Here is a 21,334-nt window from a genome sequence, read left to right as displayed (position 1 = left end):
CTCCCCTGTTCTAGCTCAATGCTCACACTGAAGGCTTCCAGACTGTGTGTGTGTATGTGTACGTATGTGTATGTTCACTGTACTTTACTTTATCAAACTCCCCAGTTCTGTTAGGACTTTAGCAGTGCTGTAAAAACTCACTCGCTGTCTTTCATTACAGTCAAAAGGACGAAAAATGAAAAGCATAGCATGCTGAGAAAAAAAAGAGTTTGGGGTTTCAGTATGTTCTGTAACACTATGGATAAGTCAATTATTATAGTGATCAATGTGCAGGAAAATAAAGACTAAGTACGCTAAACGAATTTAGTGTATTAATGTAGCCACTTTCCCAGTGGGCAATCCTTGGGTGGATGCCATAATATGAGAACTGGTGCCTATAATGTAGGCAAAACCTTATCCACCCAGCCCCTTACTCAAATATACATACATTGTTTAAAAAAATGAATAATGAAGTCTCCATGGGAGGCAGAATCAGAATTACGAAGTTGTGATTGTGTGTGAAGGCTTCTACCAGAAAACGCAACACATTATATTCATTTAAACAAACGGTTACACATTAAAGGTCCAATGTGTAATTTTTTGGATCTATTGACCGAAACGCAATATAATTACATAACTATGTCTTCAGAGATGTATGAAAACCTTACATAATGCAGTGTTGTTATTATCTTAGAATGAGCTATTTCTATCTACATACACCATGGGTCCCCTTACATCGAATTTCCCATGTTGTTTCTACAATAGCCCTAAATGGACAAACTGCTCTACAGAGGGTGTTTCGTAAATACGTTATCTCCTTCGGCAAAGAAGCGTAAACATGACGACATCTTAGTTCTGTGTCAGCCACCGTAGTGCTTTAAGAGAGAGGGGTTGAGTGAGCCATTGGTTGCAATTAGCAACCTCACCACTAGATAAATTTCTCACACTGGACCTTTAAGTTATTATAAAATAGAATTAAAGAGCTGGTACCGCTCATATAAATCTACTGTGAGTATGAGTTTTAGTGAATTATGACTCATACAATGCTGTTGTATTGCATAAGACAGGTAGAAATATTGAGTTATTTAATCTACTTTCAATTTATGGAAAAAACATCTTGGACATTCTAAACCTTTGATTGTCCACACAGAGGAAAGAATATCTTGGAATTTAGGTAATGTAAATATAATAGTTATTTTAGTTATTTCTTGAGCGTATGCTGCTTTAACTTCTGTTCTTCAACTAATGGACAAGTTTAAAACAGAACGTGCAATTTTCTTTATTGACTTGGCATTTTGTGAACGTGCATGAACATTCTCATGGTGACACACTGACCCGCATTGATCTGGTCCTAATACAAATTCTCCCATTTGCCCTTTCTTTTCTCTCCCGTCATCTTATTTCGTCTCGTCCTCTCTCTATTTTTCAACATACAGTATTTCAACATTTTTCAGCCATAAAAGACATAATGGAATACTCGCTGCATTCTCCAGTATGACAATTAATACACCTTACAAAACCCTAAAATCACAGTTGTGTGCCACAAACTCATCATATATATGAGGAATATATTTGTTCTCTGGATACATCTATTGGCTCACATTTGTTTTTATCATCTATGTATTGAGTTAATACTAAGTTTTATCTATTAATCTATTATTAACTCTTTCAGCATTTCATTACAATTTGCAGAAATTAATAATTGTATAATATAAATATAATTTCATAAAATAATATAACACAATATTTTTGCAGAAAATTTATATTTTTTACCAAGACATTATTTAATATATTCAGTTAGCCACTTTCCTTATGGGGAATCACCGACTGGTGGACCTAACAAACAGTAGGTGATTTTAGGTTTTATATCCTTTTATATTGACTCATGACCATACATAATCACAAAATCAGACTGATCTAAAAAAGAATTCTGATTTCTCTCTGTTACTCAATCAAGATGGCTACCTCACACATATGGAACATAATGAACTACCCTGCATGTCAACGCAACAGAAAAAAAAATCCTTCGCAAGCTGCATTCGGTCTGTCTGTCTGTTCAGTGGGGTAATATTCCAGTGAGAGAGTAGCTGTGTGTGTTTGCACCGTCTGGAAAACACCCTTACACACGAGCAATCACACACCAACACACCCTGAGCACTGCAGCAGACTGCCAATTAGCAAGGAACGACGGAGGAGCCGCAACAACCCTTTCCTGAGACACACAGCTCATGTGAACATGTGTCTGGGTGTGTTTTATCGAAACAAAGTGCACCCTCAGCTGGGGGACCATCCACAATTTGACAAAATATATTTCCTTTTTCCTATATTTTTTCTCTGCATCCAATTTTCACTCTCTCACTTTATGCACACAGGCACTCGCTGACCTCCTCTCCCCCTCCGTCTCTATGTTCTCCTTCCCTTGTTCTCTCTTCTTCTCCTAGTTTTTCCTTGGCTCCATGATGTTCTTTGGAATCTGCAGTAATCAAGGTGACACACACACACAGACATATGTATGCCAATACGTGTGCAAACACATACATAAACAAACACGTGGAGCAAACACAAAAACGTCACGCCAAATGTAACCGAAGACAAACTTGAAACAGATAAAGGGTAGAATCGAGTATGCTCCTATGTTGTAATGTCTCGGTTTGTGCACACTAAACTAACAACACAAGGCTTTTCGAAACAGTGTGAACACACATGAAGTGGGACAACTAGTGAAGTGAAATCTATCATCTACGGCAGGGTCCTGCTCCTGGAGACCCATTTTCCTGCAGAGAATAGCTAAAACTCTAATCAAACAGATCTAAATAGATCTTGCATCTGAAATGGCATACTCTGACCTGTGACAGTACGTACCGATATACCGATATAAATGTACCCAGGGTTGGAAATGGGGGGGGGGACTTGGGAGGAGTCCAGGCAGTGAATTTCAAGGGGGGTTAAGGGTTTCTATCTTTTATCTATGAAATAGTCACCAAACGCTATTTGCACATTTCATGCATGAAAGTAGTGGCCGTATCTGCATTTATGTTTTACAAATATAACATATTTAGCAGCAGATCTTTGCATCTAAAATACATGTGTGTGTTTATGCACACGCACTGCATGTATGTACAAATCCACAAACAAAAGTGCACAGTGATACAAACACCCACACAAGCTAAGCCAGGGGCAGACGGTGGAGTAACGGACCTCTTCACATGCTCATCCCAGGGGAAGACTTTGTTTTGAGTATTGCTTTCATATGTAATGCATGTGTGTATTATTGCACAACTGTTCCATGTGCTGAGTCTATAAAGTGAACAAAGAACTGCTGGTGTCTGTATGTGTATGTCTGTGTGCGTGTGTAGAGTTAGGATGAGGACAAGGATGTGGGTGCTGTGATGACAGAAGCAAAAATATTTTCCAACGCTAACCACCCAAAGGCTACTCACCTACACAATGCATTACGCATAAAAACAACCACACACGCGCAAGCATGATATACTTAAACATATAGCCATATACACAAAAACACCCTCAAGAAGAATAGTACAGTACCATAACTCAGTGTAAACCGTTTCTACACCCTTTTCTGTGAGATTCCTTTTTTAACACAAACCAGATATCTGCGATATGTTATACAGAATATAATCTAACAACATCATTAATATCAGCTTTACGCTCGCAAGTATGTGTCATTTATACAAATGTAGAAATCTAGCACACATCACACAAATTTCATTTCATTCTTTAAAAATTCATTGAAAACATCACATTGATGATTAGTTGAAAAACAATTCATCTTTTATAACCTTTATATGTAACAAAGCAAAACCCAAATCTTTCCATTTACCCCTGGAACAAAGTACCCTCTGGGATACACCTGGGTGGGAATCACTGGCGTAAATAAAAGAAAACGTGGTAACCTGCTATGCCCCATTTGTGAAGAACTCCCCAGATTCATTGCAGCAGATACAGTCAATGCTCCTCTATAGCAAATCATTTTTATGCATTTAATGCAGAAAACACGAATACATACACACAGTCTTAACCACTGCTGATGTTCTCTACCCTACAATTACCCTCAATACATCGGTTGTGTATTTCTGTGTTACACCGCAATGGTAGTAGCACTGTGCAACCTGAAAATGTTGACTTCTATGAAGCCGTAGCTATTGTGGACCCAGGAGACACAACTTTTGGTGGCGATTTGAACATCTCTGGTCATCATTCTATTGCTTTTAAATTCTTTCAGTAGAAACCGTTTCTGTGAAAAACATCAAAATGTAATGTCCTCTTTCATGTTTCCCAAGTCTGTATACAAGATATGGTCTATTGAATCTTGCTCTGAAACATTGCTGTTGCTTGTCAGAGTCCTGTACGACAGGGACCCACTCTCCACTGTCTTCTTCCTTTTCTATCCTCAATTTTACTTCTGTAGTCCTAAACACGACATGGACTTAATTGTCCTTTTCATCCTTCAATGTCATCTAGGTGGTTTCCAGAGTGATTTGAAACACATACAGTACACATACAGTGGTTGGATAATGTATGTGCGTATCGTATATGTTCATGTGCTCTACACTTCTATTCAGCAGGGCTACAACAGCATTCCCTAGGAAATGCACTCATATATTTGCTGTCAGAAAAAATCCTCTAAATTGCTACAGCTGGTGCCTAACAGCACTACTTTACCACACTAAATTAACTAAGTGTTATGCTTTTTTACTGTTATGTTGCATATTAGTATGCTGTATGACTGCACTATATGCCCACCAGGATAGCAATTCATCTATTTTAAAATAGTTGTGAAAAACATTATTAAGAATTAAGAAAAGCTGGCTTGGTTGTTCGTCGGAATGAATTCATCGGACATGGAGATGAATTCATTCCAATGAACAACCAAGCCAGCTTTTCTTAATTCCGTCTCTTGGCACATTGGTGAAGATTTATCTTCACTTCCCTCATATCTCCTTCCATTCATGTCTAAAACAGACATCATGTTGTTGCTCAGATGCAAACATGACATACAATTATATTCGGTCGTTTTTGGAAATATGCAGCATGAAGCCTGAGCCTGGATCATCCTGACACACAGACAGGACTAAAGCCCAACCTGAAAACCTTTCTTTACTATTTCTTCACGAGTGGATTCCAATGGTCTCCATCTCGAGCTTTACAATAATGTCACAAGACAATTTTCATCATGCCATCATATCATATGATGGCATGATACTACTTGTCTAATCAGTTCCATTCTGTGCCATTTTCTTAAAAGGATTCATGAATGAATGTCATTCCTAACTGATCACAAATTTGGACAGTAGACAATTTTGCTAATAAGCCCTGTTGTACAATTTCCACAGCCCCCAGACAAGGTGGGGCCGGTCTCTCTTCACGTCTGCAGTGTATTCCAGTCTAAACGTCCTCGAAAACCGGCTTTCCCCGTATTAAGCCTGACCCCGCCTCTGTTGCGTTTAATCCGCGCGTAATGTCAATCTCTGGTGGTCAATTTAACTGACTGATATTATTATATAGGATGACACATGAGCCATCGCAAGGTGCCTCGGTTCAGCAGTCGTGTCCGGGTTCACGCGAGCACAGGCACAGTAAATCCCGCCACAGACACACGCACGCACACAGCCACGCCTCCCGTCTTACTATCACATCACGACCGTAATAAAATTGGCTGTGGTTGTAGCCTGTCGCACGTGCCATTGGCATTCTGATGCCACCTTCACGCGCAATTCATTGCAGACATTACGTGAGACGAATATTACGACACAATCCACTCACTATTTCAACGGAGCAGCCGATGCGTTGAACTGGTGCCCTTTACACGACTGACAACCAAGCCTGTGACCAACAAAATGTAAAAATATAACACAAAATCAACTTGATGTCATTTCTCTTCCATTAAACTATAGACATGACGGAAAGCGTGCACCTGCACTCCCTGATTCTCGATGTAGGCTAACTCTTGAAAGTCTATGCACACCCTGCACCACCTAAAAGACGCTCCTCCAGAAGCGACACTTATCTTCGCTCTGATGATCACATATAGCTACCCACAGGCGCTGCCTTTACACATTTTGTTATGAACAGCACTAACATTATTCTCTCTCGCCCGTGTGAAATCGAGATCACAAATCCGCCGACACCTATTTTCGTTATAAAATACGAGAGGTTGAAAAAACAGCCCTGGTTTTACAAGTCAGTCTCCAGGAATACGCTTGGTCGTAAAAGACACAACACGTGTATCCATGAAAAAATATTTATTTGACAGGCTATGCGGTAATAGGATGTAAGCGTGTTCGGCCGATTCCTCTGTGGGAGATCGTATGGCTATCTTTCCCAGATGTTTATAATCATATTTTCACACAAGTCAATAACAATTGAGGTCAAATTTCGTCAGATTGAAAGACACTCGTTTAAAAGCCGATGCACAGAGAAACTGATGGAATTGTACAGGGTAGATTGACTTACATAAACGGTGAGAAGTCGAATTGCGGAGGACAAGTAGTAAAATCAGACAACAACAAATCCACGCCGGTCTACTGACGATGACATTGCCCTCTTCATAAAGCAAATACGGATGTGACAGTAATTTCCGAACGTGTCATAAAAGATTAGACGCAGAATGAAAGCTCGGGAGACTGAGCATCAGCGCGCTGACGGCTGGCTGGTTTTTGTAAACAACATCATCATCCCCATTGACTCTCCGCGATGAGCTCACGGAGCGCGATGAGAAAGCGCTTCGCTATCCATGGTGCAGCTCACTGCGACGTTGAAGAAAAAAAACATCCGTTCAAAACAGGCCCATAGAACCATTCACAAATGCAGATATGGTGAAACGGTCTTTGGTGCTGGACCGCGAGACGATTCCGCGCCGCGGTAATAAATGCAGACCCCACGGATAAACAGATCAGTTCGGCGGTGGTGGCGGCGCACTTCGCTCAGTTATAAATATTAATATTGCAGTTCTCGGTTTAGTGATCGTCGGTCACAGGATAAGCAGATGCCGAGCTGCGCCGCCTCGCTCTCCCAAAATGACGTTGTATCATGCTCGACGCACGTATTTACAATCTTGTCTGCGTTGTGTGCGGACGTAAGCAGTCTGTCAGCGTGAGGCAATTGAGGCAACAATCTCTAATACTCCATCGACAACATTGGTACATTGCTGAATATTTCATATTTTTGTCAAATTTGTCTCCCTTTTCCTATGTGTATCAATATGAATTCCTTAGATTTACACACCAATACCACCTACTGTCATTTAAGACAATCAATCAATTCACCTGAACAGGTAAATTACAACACTCATGTCCATAACAGCAGAATTCTGAGATTACACTCACATATTATTATCCACGACTGGCAGAACTCATTAGGATGCCCATTTCCCCAAACCTGAGCTTGCCTTGTGCTTTCTTCCATAATAAACCTCTCATCTTGTTCCCGCCATCACATTCTCAGCTTCCCCACACTTCTATCACTTTATTAATAGATGCACATCTCCTGCATATGCTATCCATGCCTGGAGTGAGAGAACAACCAGCAAGAGACAAGCAGTGAAGGAGAAATGCGAGATACGAAGCATGAAGGCATGGCAAATAAAATATAAAAATAGACAAGTACTCACACTTCAGGACGACAGAGAATCATTGTCATCACACATTTAATTGGAGTAGCTCATGCGCATTAACTGCATTAGATTGCCTTGAAGAAACAATCAGGAAACCAGAAAATAGCCATTAAACAGTGATTATCATACTTTTACTTTGCACAAAACAGAACAGAATATGCTATCTCATGACAAATGAGCACGTGTATGAACAACCTCTAATATCATAAGAATGTTGCCGTTGAAGCTGAAGCCACTTTTAACCAGATGCCATTGGAAAACCCTTCTAAGTCTCACAAAGAACTGTTTAGTCTTTCAGGCATTTCAGGCAAAGTCCCAATCCTTTGGCAAGGGATATGTATATTTCAACACCTTGCTTCAGGCTTGTGCATGACATTATAGTAGCAATTTTGATTTATTATCCTGTCTATCTGATAATGTCTGTATAAACGGACAGTTCACCCCTAAATATTTTTTGTCATAATTTATTTTCCCCCATGTTGTTTAAAACCTGTATATGCCTCTTTTTCTGTGGAACAAAAATTAAGATATTAAAAGAAATATGTCGAAGCTGTGTTTTTGCCTGTTGAGGGTTTCATGATCATGAAGATGTAATGTAGATGTATAAATTGAGATTGAAAAACAGAAAAGGAGCACTAACAGATGAAATCTTTCATGACAAGGACAGTGCTGCATAGAGGCGGAGAAAAGAACAAAACGTGCAGACAAAGGCGACAGTCAAATGCCGTTAACATTAGCTTTCTATCGGTTTATGTGTTGTAACCAGTTTAAAAACTGTTCTGTGTATGCGCTCAGCCAGTCAACATACTTGTGTCGCTGGTACTTCCTATCGTGCTGTTCCGAAGAAGCTAATTTAGTGCCCCCAAAGCATTCCTGAACTAAAATCATTCCTGCAGTGTGAAAAGCAGGTAGGCCTACTTCTGTCAAATAGTTCTAGAACAAATAAAGCTTCCTCTGGAGTGAAAGCCCGGTGGGCACCAGTGTTGTTTGATTACAATACCAACATTCTTTAAAATATCTTTTGTGTTCTGCAGAACAAAGTCAAACAGGTTAGGAACATCAGAATCAAAAATAACTTTATTGCCAAGTGTGCTTGGACACACAAGGAATTTGTCTTAGTGACAGAAGCTTCCGTGCACATACAGGTTAAAAAAGTGACAAGGCACAGGTAACAAAACGTAAAAAATAAATATGTGAGAGACAATACACATTTGACAAAAAGGACAATATTAGACAAAAGGACAATAGGCAGTATATTGGATGTACAGATGTGCTATATACAATATATACAAGTTATGCAGGGGAATGTGGATAGCTGAATATTATATCAACAACATATGTATAATAAATATGAGTATATAGTTGTGTATTGCACGTGTTTTTATTGCACAGTAGAACATTTAAATGTTCAAGAGGTAGATGGTCTGAGGGAAGAAACTTTTCCGATGTCTGACTGTTTTGGTCATTTGACAGTTATAAAGGAACTATTCCTTAACAACTCAGACATCACTTTGACTCAAAAGCATGATCTTAGCGGAGTTAAAGGTCCAGTCTATAAAACGTAGGTATCTAGCGGTGAGGCTGCGAATTGCAACCAAAGGCTCACTCCCCCCGCCCGCCCCCCTCCCTTTCGAAGCACTATGGCGGCTAGGACTTTACACAAGTTTGCGCTTCTTTCCCGAAGGAGATAACGTATTTTTACGACACAAGCTCTGTAGAGCAGTTTAAAAACTGTATATTGAGCCCTGACAAAAATATTTGTCAGATAGGCTAGTAGCAGAGAGAGGACTTTGCTTATTTTAGAGGTCAATAGCAGAGGTTTTAATATGGAATATTGATTTTAATGGAAGTTGTTGATATATACATAATAACAATATTCTTTACTTTTACTTTTCCATTACGTTTAATTTTTTTACAAGTAAATGTTTTTTTAAATCCTTATGCCTTGAGATCTTGCTCTTGCGGGGATTTGCTCTGTGCAACAGGTCGCAAAGGCAGTAAGCAATGTAAGCACTAGGCAATATGTTTCAACACTGTTTGAGCAAGCCGCGCGCGCACACACACTTTCGCTCCACCCTACAGCTGAGCTGTCTACCGCATGCGCTCACGAGAGCTATTCTTCATTCAACCAGCCCTCGCTGTTCAGCCATATATTCACGAGAAAATCACAGATTTACAAACATCTCGCGCCCTTATCCTAGTTTAAGGCTATGGGTTTATAGGGTTTTCGATGCCTGGTCATGACAGCAAGACTTGAACTGCTTTCTTCATTGTTTACGGACGCTTAAACGGCTTGCAGTCATGCGGACTGGACGCACATTTATGAGTAGTCTGAGATCAACACAAGATCGCCGGTCTTGGAACTGCCCACATGCGTTTTTACTGACGTGATTAGAAAGTGGATCGTTATCTGCTTGACCAATTGAACCGATCAAAGTGCAAACAAATGCTACTCGACACGTCTCTGAGCTTCAGTGAGGAAGTGGAAAAAGTTGCCAGAAAGATCCTTAAAGTTGGACAATGGGCAGAGATAACCGTAAGTGATCTGTATTTTTCGGAACTGACAAAAGAAACACAATAAGAACATATTAAACTGTAGGCCTATAATTATATTAAAAATGCCGATTAACGCACGTGTATGCCTGTGACCAATACTGTAAATGTGGTTTATTAATAGACCTAATTTCATCAGTGTAATGTAATAGGCTACACTAAATGTCGAAAGGATGCTGACCTGCACGTACCACGAAGCCCATGCATTTCGTAATTTGTTGCATTTCTGATGTCAAATTATGAACTTTTAAATACATGTCTACACTGTAAATCTGCCGATAAAAATCTAAACACTAATGTAAGATTTACATTTTTTTAAACCACTATCGACATATCCCTGAGTTGGAATCAATTGAATAGACGCAACAAAACATTACATTGCTAAAAATGTTAATAATTATAAAAAATCATTGAACAACCCTTTGAAAAAATGTTTGAAAACTCAGTCTCAGCTGTCAGCAAGAGTCTTCTCGAGCATCTCAGGTTCAACAGGTCCCCGCTCTCTCTGATTTGTGACCACAAGACCCAATGAAGACATATTTGTGTTATAGCTTGTAAATGTGTCAGCCGTCTCTGCTGCCTGCTAAGATTTAATCTATTGCCTCAAACACCTGTATTCAGGACCGGTGTGGCATTAAAACACCGAATAGATCATCTGAGGTCAACAGAAGGTCCTGTGTACATTAAAGGACAAATCTTTAAATCTATCTCTTCTCTCTCTTTCTCAGTTTCGGAGTTAAGGAGGAAGGAGGAGACGTCTCAATGGACAATGTTTATCGAAGACATAAGTGTTTTACAGTGGGTGTTTTCATTTCTGTTTTTGGGTAAGACCTGTAGCAAACACATGAACAGACACACACAATACACACACACAGAGTCTGATGCCGATGACCATAATTTAAGCATTTCAATGCGTCGTGTCAGAGAAACTTTTGAACCCGTGTGAAATATTATTGTTAATGCTGACAGTGTCTGATGTTAAGTGTTTGTGTGTAGGAACGTTCTGTCTAGTTTTGATGGTGTACCTGATGTTTACATCTCTGTGGCTCATCCCCACTCTCTACTGCACCTGGCAGGTCTATGATTGGTACACACCTGAGAAAGGTAAATTCAGGACTGTAAATGCAAATGTACGATCCCAATAGTCATAAAATGTTGGTTTTATTTCTATGCAATATGTACGTTTCTAGAAATCAGAAGTGCTGTCATACATCATTAATTAAGGGTGCACTCCATAATTGTTTATTTAAATATTAATTTAGTTGAAAAAAAAACATAGGGAAATAAATAGGGCTTTTTACTTCCTAGATAAGACTTTACAATAAGGTTGTATTTGTTAACATTAGTTAATGTCAATACAACTATTCATGTTAGTTCATGGTGCGTTAACTAATGTGAACAGTTATGTTAAGTAATGTTAACAGCAATGCAGCTGGACAATGCACAAAATTTGTGGAGGCTAAATTCAATCATATTCATTTTATTGATATGAAGCAGTATGGACGGAGTAGTATGTAGCAGAGTAAAACTGAGACAAATAGGAACAAAACAAAAGATAAACAACAGCTCTTTTGCACAGCGGCAGCAGTTAATTAATGCAACCATGCGGACATGTATTGGAATAAAACCCAAGGCCACTGGAGATGAAGAAGATCCAGTGAAACATAACAACCTACTCAGTGCACCTTAAGTTCACTGGAGCAAGCAAGTGTATAATACCTGGGTTACAATTCCATTAATGCTGTGACCGACCATGCTGGAGCCGCGGGAAAATGATGTCATGACAGTACCGATTGGCTGATGACACCACAAAAATGTGCATTTGTTGTCTCAAGCCTTTCACTAGCTACTGTCCTGTCCAATGACATCACATCCAGCAGTGTCCAATACACAATTTAAATACCTCTAAAAAAAGGCACCAACCTTTATTAATAAATTGAATAGAGTTTATGCACGATTGCATACACTATTATATAGCAGGGGTATTCAGTTAAACTTCCAAGAGGTCTCCTGTCTCTATATTTCTTTCCTAGCAGAGGTTTATTAAAAAAAAAAACATTTCATCAATTGAACCCAAATAAATATGTATAGTAAAAATAAGGTCAGATGTTTTATCATCTTTTTTTACATTCAGAAAGCCATGCATCAAACGCAGAAGGCCTTATAACTGAGAAAAGATTATAACTATGGGGTTAAGTTTTGTTCTCTTAAGACAAGTCTTAATATTTATAAGAATCTGCTAAAAACAAAAACAATCAAATCAACCAATTCAATCAAAATGCTCTCATTATAGAAAACTAAGTCACTAGGCTAACTAAAGTCGTCTTTCCATGCCATCCATATTAGCTAAATAATATTCTAAATTCTAAATAATTCTTCCAATGAGAACATTATGGAATGCTTTTAACATGCTGATTATTAATCATAAATGTGAAAAAATAGCTTGTCACAAACCTGGTGTAATGAAAGGTTGCAAATACAGCAAAGAGTTAACTGATTGGCAGATAAAAATGATGTACAGTACTTTGATGCACATTTAAAATCATACCGAGGTCCAAAAGCGGTTCATGGACTGCTAACTCTTGGTAACCCTAGGGTAACCCTGGTTACATAGTATTAAATGGCTGGATAAAATGCTTTCTTTCCCTAATTTAATTACGGCATCTTCCAGCAGAGGCTTACCCCAGAAGCATCTTTATACTCTGCCTGTGTTTTTGTCTGTGTCCACCAGGTGGCAGGAGAACAAAGTTTGTAAGAAACTGGGAAGTATGGAGGCATTTCAGAGACTATTTTCCTGTGAAGGTAGCCAACATAACTGTTTAGATAACCATTTTAAACATCCATTAAATAATGCACTATTCTTGAGCCCTGTACATGAATTGTTACCATTATTAATTTTGAATCCTCCTACACCTGCATTTCTTTCTCCCCATCTCTTGTTCACTCTTTATTCAGCTGGTGAAGACTGCCGAGTTGAGTAGCAGTAAAAACTATATTCTGGGTTGCCACCCCCATGGTATCATGTGTGTGGGAGCATTCTCATGTTTCAGTACTGACCGCAACAGATTTGCTGAAACCTTCCCTGGAGTACGACCCACTCTTGCAATCTTGGCCGGACTGTTCCGCATTCCTCTCCTTAGAGAATATATTTTGCGTGCAGGTCAGTATCTGTGAGAGAAAAATACACAGGAACAGGATAGAGGAGTGGAATAACAAGAACACAATATAAGCAGGTGTACACAGTATATGGTGTGAAATATGTTTGTAACATACTGTACACATATTGCATAGTTGTATTATAAAAACAGTGCCAGATGTGACACAAAAATGCAGCAAGTGATAAATATGATGTTTTGCAGTAAGCCTCAGAAAACATTGAAGGAATTATCGGGAAGGAAAATCTGATTTAATGAAAAAAAATCAAATAAAATGTTTCCATCTTTTTTCTAGGTTTGTTGCCGGTCAGTAAGGCGAGCTTAGATTATGCACTGAGCAATATGGGGTTGGGTAATGCTGTGGTCATTATTATTGGTGGGGCGGAAGAATCTCTGGCCTCATTTCCAGGAGTAAACAATGTAGTCATGAAACAGAGGAAAGGCTTTGTACGACTGGCGCTTGAACACGGGTGAGAGAAAGAGAACCATAGCCAGACAAAAAGATTGACTTAAACAAATGCCTAGTCTACTTTTCATTCTCTAAACCACCCCACTTCTAATTTTTTGTTGCGTAATAGATGTAAAAGTGCTCTTAAATGGAAATTTCAACTGTTCAAGGTTGTGTTTGTCTAACGACATTTCCCTCATCTTTTACTGTTTTCTTAGGGCTGACCTTGTTCCCGTGTACTCCTTTGGTGAGAATGAGCTCTTCCCGCAGGTGGTCCTATCTGAGGGCAGTATAGGTCGACGGCTGCAAGCTCTTTTTAAGCAGGTTATGGGATTTGCTCCATGTCTTTTCACTGGGGGGCGCTGGCTGCTCCTGCCCTACAGACGTCCCGTCACCACTGTGGGTCAGTTTAAAAGATTAACAGTACATCTTACATTATGGTTATTATTTTTCATTAATGTCTTATATTTTGTGGATGTCTAAATTCAGAATTTCCAGTTTTCTGGAAATTTCCACTTTTCTTCTTTTGCTCTCAGCCTGACATTATAGTCAGAAATAATTGTATGAATTTCCCTGTTTTTTCCAGTTGGCCATCCAATAACTGTGCCTCGGGTTTACAATCCAACTCAAGAACAGGTGGATTATTACCACAAATTATATATGGAGGCTCTTTCTGAACTTTTCCACACACATAAGACGAGCTGCGGACTGGCTGACACTCACGAATTACGCATAATCTAAAAACACTGGACGCACACAGTTATTAAAACATTCTCAGTGTTGTGTCTGATATATTTAATGTGGGAGGGGGAAATGAAATTTTACTTATTTGTATGCTATTTCTATGCTAATGTTTTATCCGTTTGGTTCTCCAAATGTTCAAAGCACAATATGAACTAAGACTACTATTATACAAATTTAATTTAATTTGGGTTTTAAACCAGAATAAAGCTTTTTTCACCTGTATCTGTGCCTTTACAGACGCAAACATTTTATTCAGAAAAAGAGAAAAACATTGACAGCAAACATCAAAATAGTGTGTTAATGTAGAAGCATTGTAAACTCAAAAACATGTTTGTACTTATATGATGTGATTGTGATAAGTTGATGTGACCCTTCTAATTCAGTTTTATTTTTTTGTTTTAATGTACATTTTATTTGATTTTGAATGTAAAATTATTAATGTACTGTAATGACTCAAAGTTGCACAGTAATTCTTACCTCAAAAAAATTCCTAAATATAAAATGTTTAAAACCATGTATATCTTAGATGAAAATTCCACACATATCAGTATTTTAATAAAGGTTCTTAATTTGTTTTCACAAGGTGGTCACTTCATGAAGAAAAATCATAACCACTTAAACATTTATCTTGTTCCCCCAATGTAATTTGCTTTTGTGCAATGCTGCACATTTGTCAGTGCAAAAAAAGCCTAAACTTCCTGTATTATTGCCTCTCTATGTATTGCTTCATTGTTTCCTCTCTCATTCAAGTTGATATGGATAAAATAATCTGTTAAATGCCTAAATGTACAGCTTTCCTGTAGCTCAGTGGTTAGAGCATGGTGCTAGCAACGCCAAGGTCATGGGTTCGATCCCAGGATTGCACATACTTAGAATCAAATGTACAGTATAGTATAATGCAATGTAAGTCACTTTGGATAGAAGCGCCTGCCAAATGCATAAATGTAAATGTAAGGAAACTCTTTAAAGACGTGGAACGTTGTAACAGTACTTCTAATTAGCCACAACAGGTTTTGGAAATGACCAAAAAAGTTCTAAACTTGATTGTTGCAGACATTTTATTACAACTGGATATAAACATATGTACAGAAATTTACATTACAATCTTTCTCAGGAAAAAAGTCATTTTACAAACTGCAGTTTCCCTTGCTTATTAGCTACATGAGCGATTTTGTTCTGCAAGTACACATTTTGATGTTGGTAACCACAAGGTACAAGTTTCTCTATTCTGCCCCTTGGGTTTATTTCAAGACAACTACGTTGCATATCTCCATATATTCAATAACAAGCAAATGCTTATTTGCTGTAATATTTTCTCTTTTCAGAAATACTTCAACAGCTGTTCTTGTTTTGGCTAATGTTTTATCTGTTTTAATAATCTTTTATATAAAATAGAGCCTGTAAGTGTAGTGCAGAGGTGAAACGGCCTTGTGTACCAGGGCTAAAACTTGATAACAGCAGTCAAATGTGCAGCTGTGATACTATAGGGACGCACTTGACATTGGAGAATGAGCATAACTTCTGATTGCAATATTACCCAAATCTCAAGCTTGTTTTGCTTGACAGCAGGTCAGCGCAGATGAACAAATCATACCGTCCATTTCAGACACCTGAAATGAGAAAGAGCATGGTTTACACACATTTTGATCTTGCACAGGCCCTTCTGTGTGCTTTATGCCACCTGATGGACAAAGTAGTCTTCATACTAGAGTGAACTCACATGTGCACCAATAATGCAATTATTTCAAATAATCAGAATAAGGACTTCATCGCAGTAACATGCGCAAACCTCTTCACTCCCGTTTACATGCAGTTTTAATTATTCTGTTTATTTGCTATAATACACAGCACAAACGATGCTCTTGGGTACAGTAGACGTGTTACTGGCTATCGTTTTAATATATTCTCGTCGCGTTATTTAGATCGAATGATTGCATTTATATGAGGTAAAAAGTAATCGCAATATTGCCAAAATTGCAATACTGCGATTACACTTTACCTCACGTAAATGCAACCAATCGATTTAAACAATGCGATTAAACTCATAATCACAGTAAGAATAATCGAAGTAACATATGTGGTGTACGCTGGTTTTAATCGCAATATGAAAGTGATGTGAGTGAAAAGTGAAAGTGATGTGATGCCCAGTATGGTGTTCCATACTCGGAATTTGTGCTCTGCATTTAACCCATCCAAGTGCACACGCACGCACGCACGCACGCACGCACGCACGCACGCACGCACGCACGCACGCACGCACGCACGCACGCACGCACACACACACACACACACACACACACACACACACACACACACACACCGTGAACAAACACCCAGAGCAGTGAGCAGCCATTGCAGCACCCGGGGAGCAGTTGGGGGATCGGTGCCTTGCTCAAGGGTCTCACCTCAGCCGTGGTATTGAAGGTGGAGGAGAGCTCTGATCATTCACTCCCCCCACCTACAATCCCTGCAGGTATAGAGGCTCGAACCCGCAACGTTTGGGTTACAAGTCCGAGTCTAACCATTAGGCCACGACTGCCCAAATGAAGGTATATGAAGGCACGCAAACACCTTAATCGCATTTATGCTGCTCTGATCAAGGTGCGCATGTGTTTCTGTAACTCACCGTAAGCGCAAATTCATGGTAAACATGACAGTCTGAAGTTTTACCGTAAACAAAAGTTCCTGTCAGCAGTCTCTGCTCCGAACGCGATGACAGCGTACAACAACGTTGCGGAGGCATTTTCCATCGTATTTCTATATTCATCACAGTCAGTGTTGCCAGATTGGGTGGACAATTTCCAGCCCAAAGGCTCAATAAAACCCCCCACTCCAACAAAAACCGGCCCAAATTTTAACTGCCAAAATAACGTGATAGAAATGTATTGCAATGTCAACCAACGATGATAATGACCATTTTATCTCCTTAAAACGAACCATGACAAGATGAAAAATATAATTAAACCAGGAAAACGGGTCAAACGGATCAAACACAGCATTAAAGAGAGTTAGAAAATATGACTAATATGTCCAGAAACCACTTCAAAGTGACAATCAAGAAATTAACCAATGACTTTAACCCTCAAAAAACACATTTTGTGCAAAAAGTGCCCACAATCTGGCAACACTGATCACGGCGCCGAATAACCAGAAAATACATCCACATAACGGTGTTTTGCATTTGACGCGAATATATTAAAACGATAGCCAGTAACACACACCTACTGTATCTGAGATCATCGTTTGTGCTGTGTATTATAGCAAATAATCAGATTAATAAAACTCCCATGTAAACGGGAGCAAAGAGGTGTTCTCATGTCATGTAAACAGTTACTGCGATCAAGTCCTTACTCTGATAATTGGAAATAACTGCATTATTGATGCGCATGTAAACGTAGTCAAACAGACATTTGTTTCAAGGGTGCAAAACAAATCAAGCAAGAATATAATAAATAGAATCTCTCAATATTAAACTGGACCTCTCACTGAAATTCTTGTTTACACCACAGCTGCATTCAAGACTGCTTTTGGTTGCATAAAGGAAAATCATTTTTGCATTTTCTTCCTTGAAATGCAAAATGTGAAATATTTATTAAAATCAGTCATTCATTTAATATTCCTTTGCACTGTTCGGCTAGTAGCATTACTCCTACTTTCACCTCAGTAGCTACAACCATTACTTTCATTTCTACGAGTGTGTTATTAATTTCTTGTAGTGTCTGTGCCTTGAATTATCTATACTGTCTGTCAACTTCCTGTCTCACATACAAGTGAGGATATTGCCTTCCACCTAGAGGAGTGCAAGAAATGGTGTTACCTGGTCTCATGGTGTGTTCCTAAACATCGGACACAGCAGTAGCGAGCTCCACACGAAACACACGTGTAGTTTGAAGGAAAGCCACACACAGCACAGAAATGCCTCTGAGGAAACTTAGAGGGCTCAGCACAGGCTGTGAGGTAGTTTGGACCCTCGCTTACACTCAAGTCCTGATGGAAAGAAGAGGGAAAGACGGTGAACATGTCACTATATAGCTACAGAAGCAGATTTGAACGCATGTGATCTTATTGATCGTAAATCCAGAGTCGTATCTTGCGTGGTTTTCAGTTGTATCCAGCGCACAACATCAGAACGTGAGTCTTGTGTGAGTGACAGACAGGCTAGCTTACCTCCTCCTCCAGAAGAGTCTGGAAGTTTTTGCGAAACCTTTGTTTAAAATGATCACCCCTTGTCTTTTTCCTCCGCTTGCCTTTAAATAAAAACCCATCAAAGGAGAACAATAAAACAACTGCCAGCCTCACAGTCATTCATTCTGTAATGGACATAGGAATGTGTGTGAATGGATGAGGCTTGAATTTGTAACACCGACTTGGCTCGTTACCGGATTCGTTGCTTTCGTCGAACTGCGGCAGCCGTTTGACCAGCTGAGGGAGGCTCGCGTGAGGGTCGTCCTGGAAGTTGTCTTTCTCCAGAGCTTCGAGCTGGCGAGTCAAACGGCGCTGGCGCGTGGCGCTGTCCAGTACGCGCCGCTGACTTGGATCCTGTGAGCGAACTGAAAGGGAGAAAACGTCATTTAACCGCAGCTGGATTTATAGAATGAAAGGACTGCGTGATGCACATGCCGTTAGGGTGTTATTATGTGTTCCAAGTACTTAAAGGAACGTTGAGGTGGCGGCGTTTTCTCATAGGACTTGCGTTTATTTTTGTTTCTTCATTCACAATTATCAATCCATTTATTCGGAAGTACACAGGGATATCATACATACCCGATATTTTCTTCTCCGCCATGCCTGGAAGTTTAAAATGAACTAACGCAGTTGCTTGGAGACTGTTCTTCATGTGTAGATTATTGGCGGTGCGCAAATCTACGTTTGCACTATACTGACATCTATTGGATGGCTGTGGAAGTGACTAATATTCTTAAAGGGATACTTCACCCTAAAATGAAAATTCTGTCATCATTTACTCACCTTCGAGTTGTTCCAAATCTGTAAACATTTCTGTGTTCTGATTAACACAGAGAAATACATTTGGAAGAATGCTTGTAACCAAACTGATTGACTCCCTGGAAAAATTACTTTATAATTTATTTTGTTCTGACGAACACAAAAGAAGACCTTTTGAAGAATGTAGGGCAGCAAACAGTTCTGGGTCACTTTGACTACCATTGTATTTTTTCCTACCAATGGTAGTCAATGGGTTGCAAAATCTGTCTGTTCTAAACATTCTTCCAAATATTTTTTAAGAAATTTATACAGATTTGGAAAAACTTGGTGAGTAAATGATGACAGAATTTTCTTTTTTGTGTGAAGTATCCCTTTAAAGAGATAATTCACTCCAGAATGAAAATTCTGTGATTAATTACTCACCCTCATGTCGTTCCACAAGCATAAGACCTTAGTTCGTCTTTAGAACACAGATGAAGATAGTTTTGATGGGGTCTGAGAGATTTCTGCAAAGCCTCTCGTACCAAGTAATGTGCATGACTATTTGTAATGATGTTTATAATTATAATATAAATGTAACAATTCTACAGTTTTAATAGACATCTCTTTTGTGATTAATGCTGATACTAATAAATGTGATACTAATGCTACAAATGAATTTAAATGTTATGTACAAATATGTTATATAAATTGCTTGTTTGTACATTTACTCAATAAAACTATGGCAACAGACCAAGCAATGTTATTCTTTAAACTATTTGAGCTAAAAGCTATTTTTAGAATTAAGTGTCATTTTAAAAACAAAGTTTAAAGGAACATTGTGGATTTTAGGGGCATCTAGTGGTGACGTTGTGAATTGCAACCAACAGCTCACTCCACCCCTCCCTTTCATGTGTCATACAAATGAGAAATACATATTTGCATGATACAGAAAATAACTATATGACATGATGAGCAAGAAGAGACTGTTCTCAACCCCGACATTAGCACAGTTATTGTTCATTGAGAGAAAGAATAATATCACAATAACCACAAATGCCACTGTTCTGCATCTCCAATATAAAAACATTAAACATTAACAAGACCAAATTCATTTTCCTGGGTGTAAATTAGGCTATCCCACTTATACTTGATACATAAGTAAACATTTCTGACACAAAATATTCATTTACAGTCGTTTGTGTTGGCATTAGAAAAGAGATCATAATGTACAAAGTAACAATCAAGATAACTGCAGTACTCAGATAAGCGGTAGTGGTCTGTAATCTGTTTTGGTGGTTGAAATCAGAGAAAAGCAGACCTTGGAATAAGGACTTCAGAGGAATAAAGTAATAAACCAAAAGATTTGTCAGCCCTGCAATAAATGGCAGTTATAGCGAACAGAATTTCCCAGGGAACTCACTTGTTGAACTCAAAATGTATCGATTGCACTGTAAGTCACTTTGGATAAAAGCATCCGCCAAATTCGTACATTTAAGTCTACAGTTTCGATCTCAGTGCCTAATATGACATTTTTAGTCTGTTTTATTATTCTTCACTATTTAAGAGAAAGTGCATATGATCACTGCCTTGAACGTCACAAAAAATACATTTAGTTTTCTGTTACAGCATTCATGAGAAAGATATCAAATTGTAACGTATTGTGTTATCACAATAGCGTAACGCAAAATGTTTAACATCATGATAACAATATCATATCGTAAGGCCTCTGGTGATTCCCATCCCTAATGTTTCGGACAGTATACCACTTTGATATAATTCTGCACATATTGTAGACTGAATAGTTACATAATATATCATTAAATGGTATCAGAAAGTATATTTAGTATAAAACTGAAGGGAGCTTGAATTTATGCAATAATGTTTGTCTCTGACTCT

The 21,334-nt window shown here is 38.8% G+C and overlaps 3 protein-coding genes across 5 annotated transcripts in view; 1 reads left to right on the top strand and 2 right to left on the bottom strand.

The window, feature by feature from the left end:
- Positions 1-16,111, bottom strand: part of LOC130570786 (neuronal tyrosine-phosphorylated phosphoinositide-3-kinase adapter 1) — a 46,328-nt gene extending 30,217 nt beyond the window's left edge. The window contains exons 1-3 of one of the 3 annotated variants that reach the window (XM_057361260.1): positions 16,050-16,111; positions 13,994-14,165; positions 13,223-13,333 (exon numbers count right to left, since the gene is read on the bottom strand). The gene's annotated coding sequence lies outside the window, so the exon portion shown is untranslated. Of the gene's footprint in view, positions 1-6,453; positions 7,031-7,325; positions 7,348-13,222; positions 13,334-13,993; positions 14,166-16,049 lie in introns of those variants that run through there. The other 2 variants (XM_057361270.1, XM_057361250.1) reach the window with 2 other exon arrangements.
- Positions 9,359-15,089, top strand: mogat3b (monoacylglycerol O-acyltransferase 3b). Its single transcript, XM_057361279.1, has 8 exons — positions 9,359-10,148; positions 10,894-10,989; positions 11,162-11,269; positions 12,897-12,967; positions 13,121-13,325; positions 13,616-13,790; positions 13,987-14,171; positions 14,355-15,089. Exons 1-8 carry the CDS (start codon positions 10,133-10,135, stop codon positions 14,507-14,509), a joined length of 1,011 nt encoding a protein of 336 aa, XP_057217262.1. The 5' UTR covers positions 9,359-10,132; the 3' UTR covers positions 14,510-15,089.
- znhit1 (zinc finger, HIT-type containing 1) lies at positions 15,535-19,379 on the bottom strand. Its single transcript, XM_057361332.1, has 5 exons — positions 19,277-19,379; positions 18,892-19,062; positions 18,680-18,759; positions 18,330-18,499; positions 15,535-16,122 (listed from the first exon to the last, which is right to left on the bottom strand). Exons 1-5 carry the CDS (start codon positions 19,347-19,349, stop codon positions 16,101-16,103), a joined length of 516 nt encoding a protein of 171 aa, XP_057217315.1. The 5' UTR covers positions 19,350-19,379; the 3' UTR covers positions 15,535-16,100.
- Positions 19,380-21,334: the final 1,955 nt, after the last annotated feature.

This window comes from Triplophysa rosa, linkage group LG2 (genome assembly GCF_024868665.1).
Source record: "Triplophysa rosa linkage group LG2, Trosa_1v2, whole genome shotgun sequence".
NCBI lineage: Eukaryota > Metazoa > Chordata > Actinopteri > Cypriniformes > Nemacheilidae > Triplophysa > Triplophysa rosa.
This window is presented reverse-complemented; position numbering and strand designations above follow the sequence as displayed.

Bases quoted from the DNA above. Each gene is read 5' to 3' on its own strand.
- mogat3b (XM_057361279.1), top strand. The intron at 11,270-12,896 runs GTAAATTCAGGA...TGTGTCCACCAG, and splicing joins TTGGTACACACCTGAGAAAG to GTGGCAGGAGAACAAAGTTT. The intron at 12,968-13,120 runs GTAGCCAACATA...CTCTTTATTCAG, and splicing joins GAGACTATTTTCCTGTGAAG to CTGGTGAAGACTGCCGAGTT.
- znhit1 (XM_057361332.1), bottom strand. From the start codon at position 19,349: ATGAAGAACAGTCTCCAAGCAACTGCGTTAGTTCATTTTAAACTTCCA. The intron at 19,063-19,276 runs GTATGTATGATA...TCTCCCTTTCAG, and splicing joins GGCGGAGAAGAAAATATCGG to TTCGCTCACAGGATCCAAGT. The intron at 18,760-18,891 runs GTAACGAGCCAA...TTTTATTTAAAG, and splicing joins CGACGAAAGCAACGAATCCG to GCAAGCGGAGGAAAAAGACA.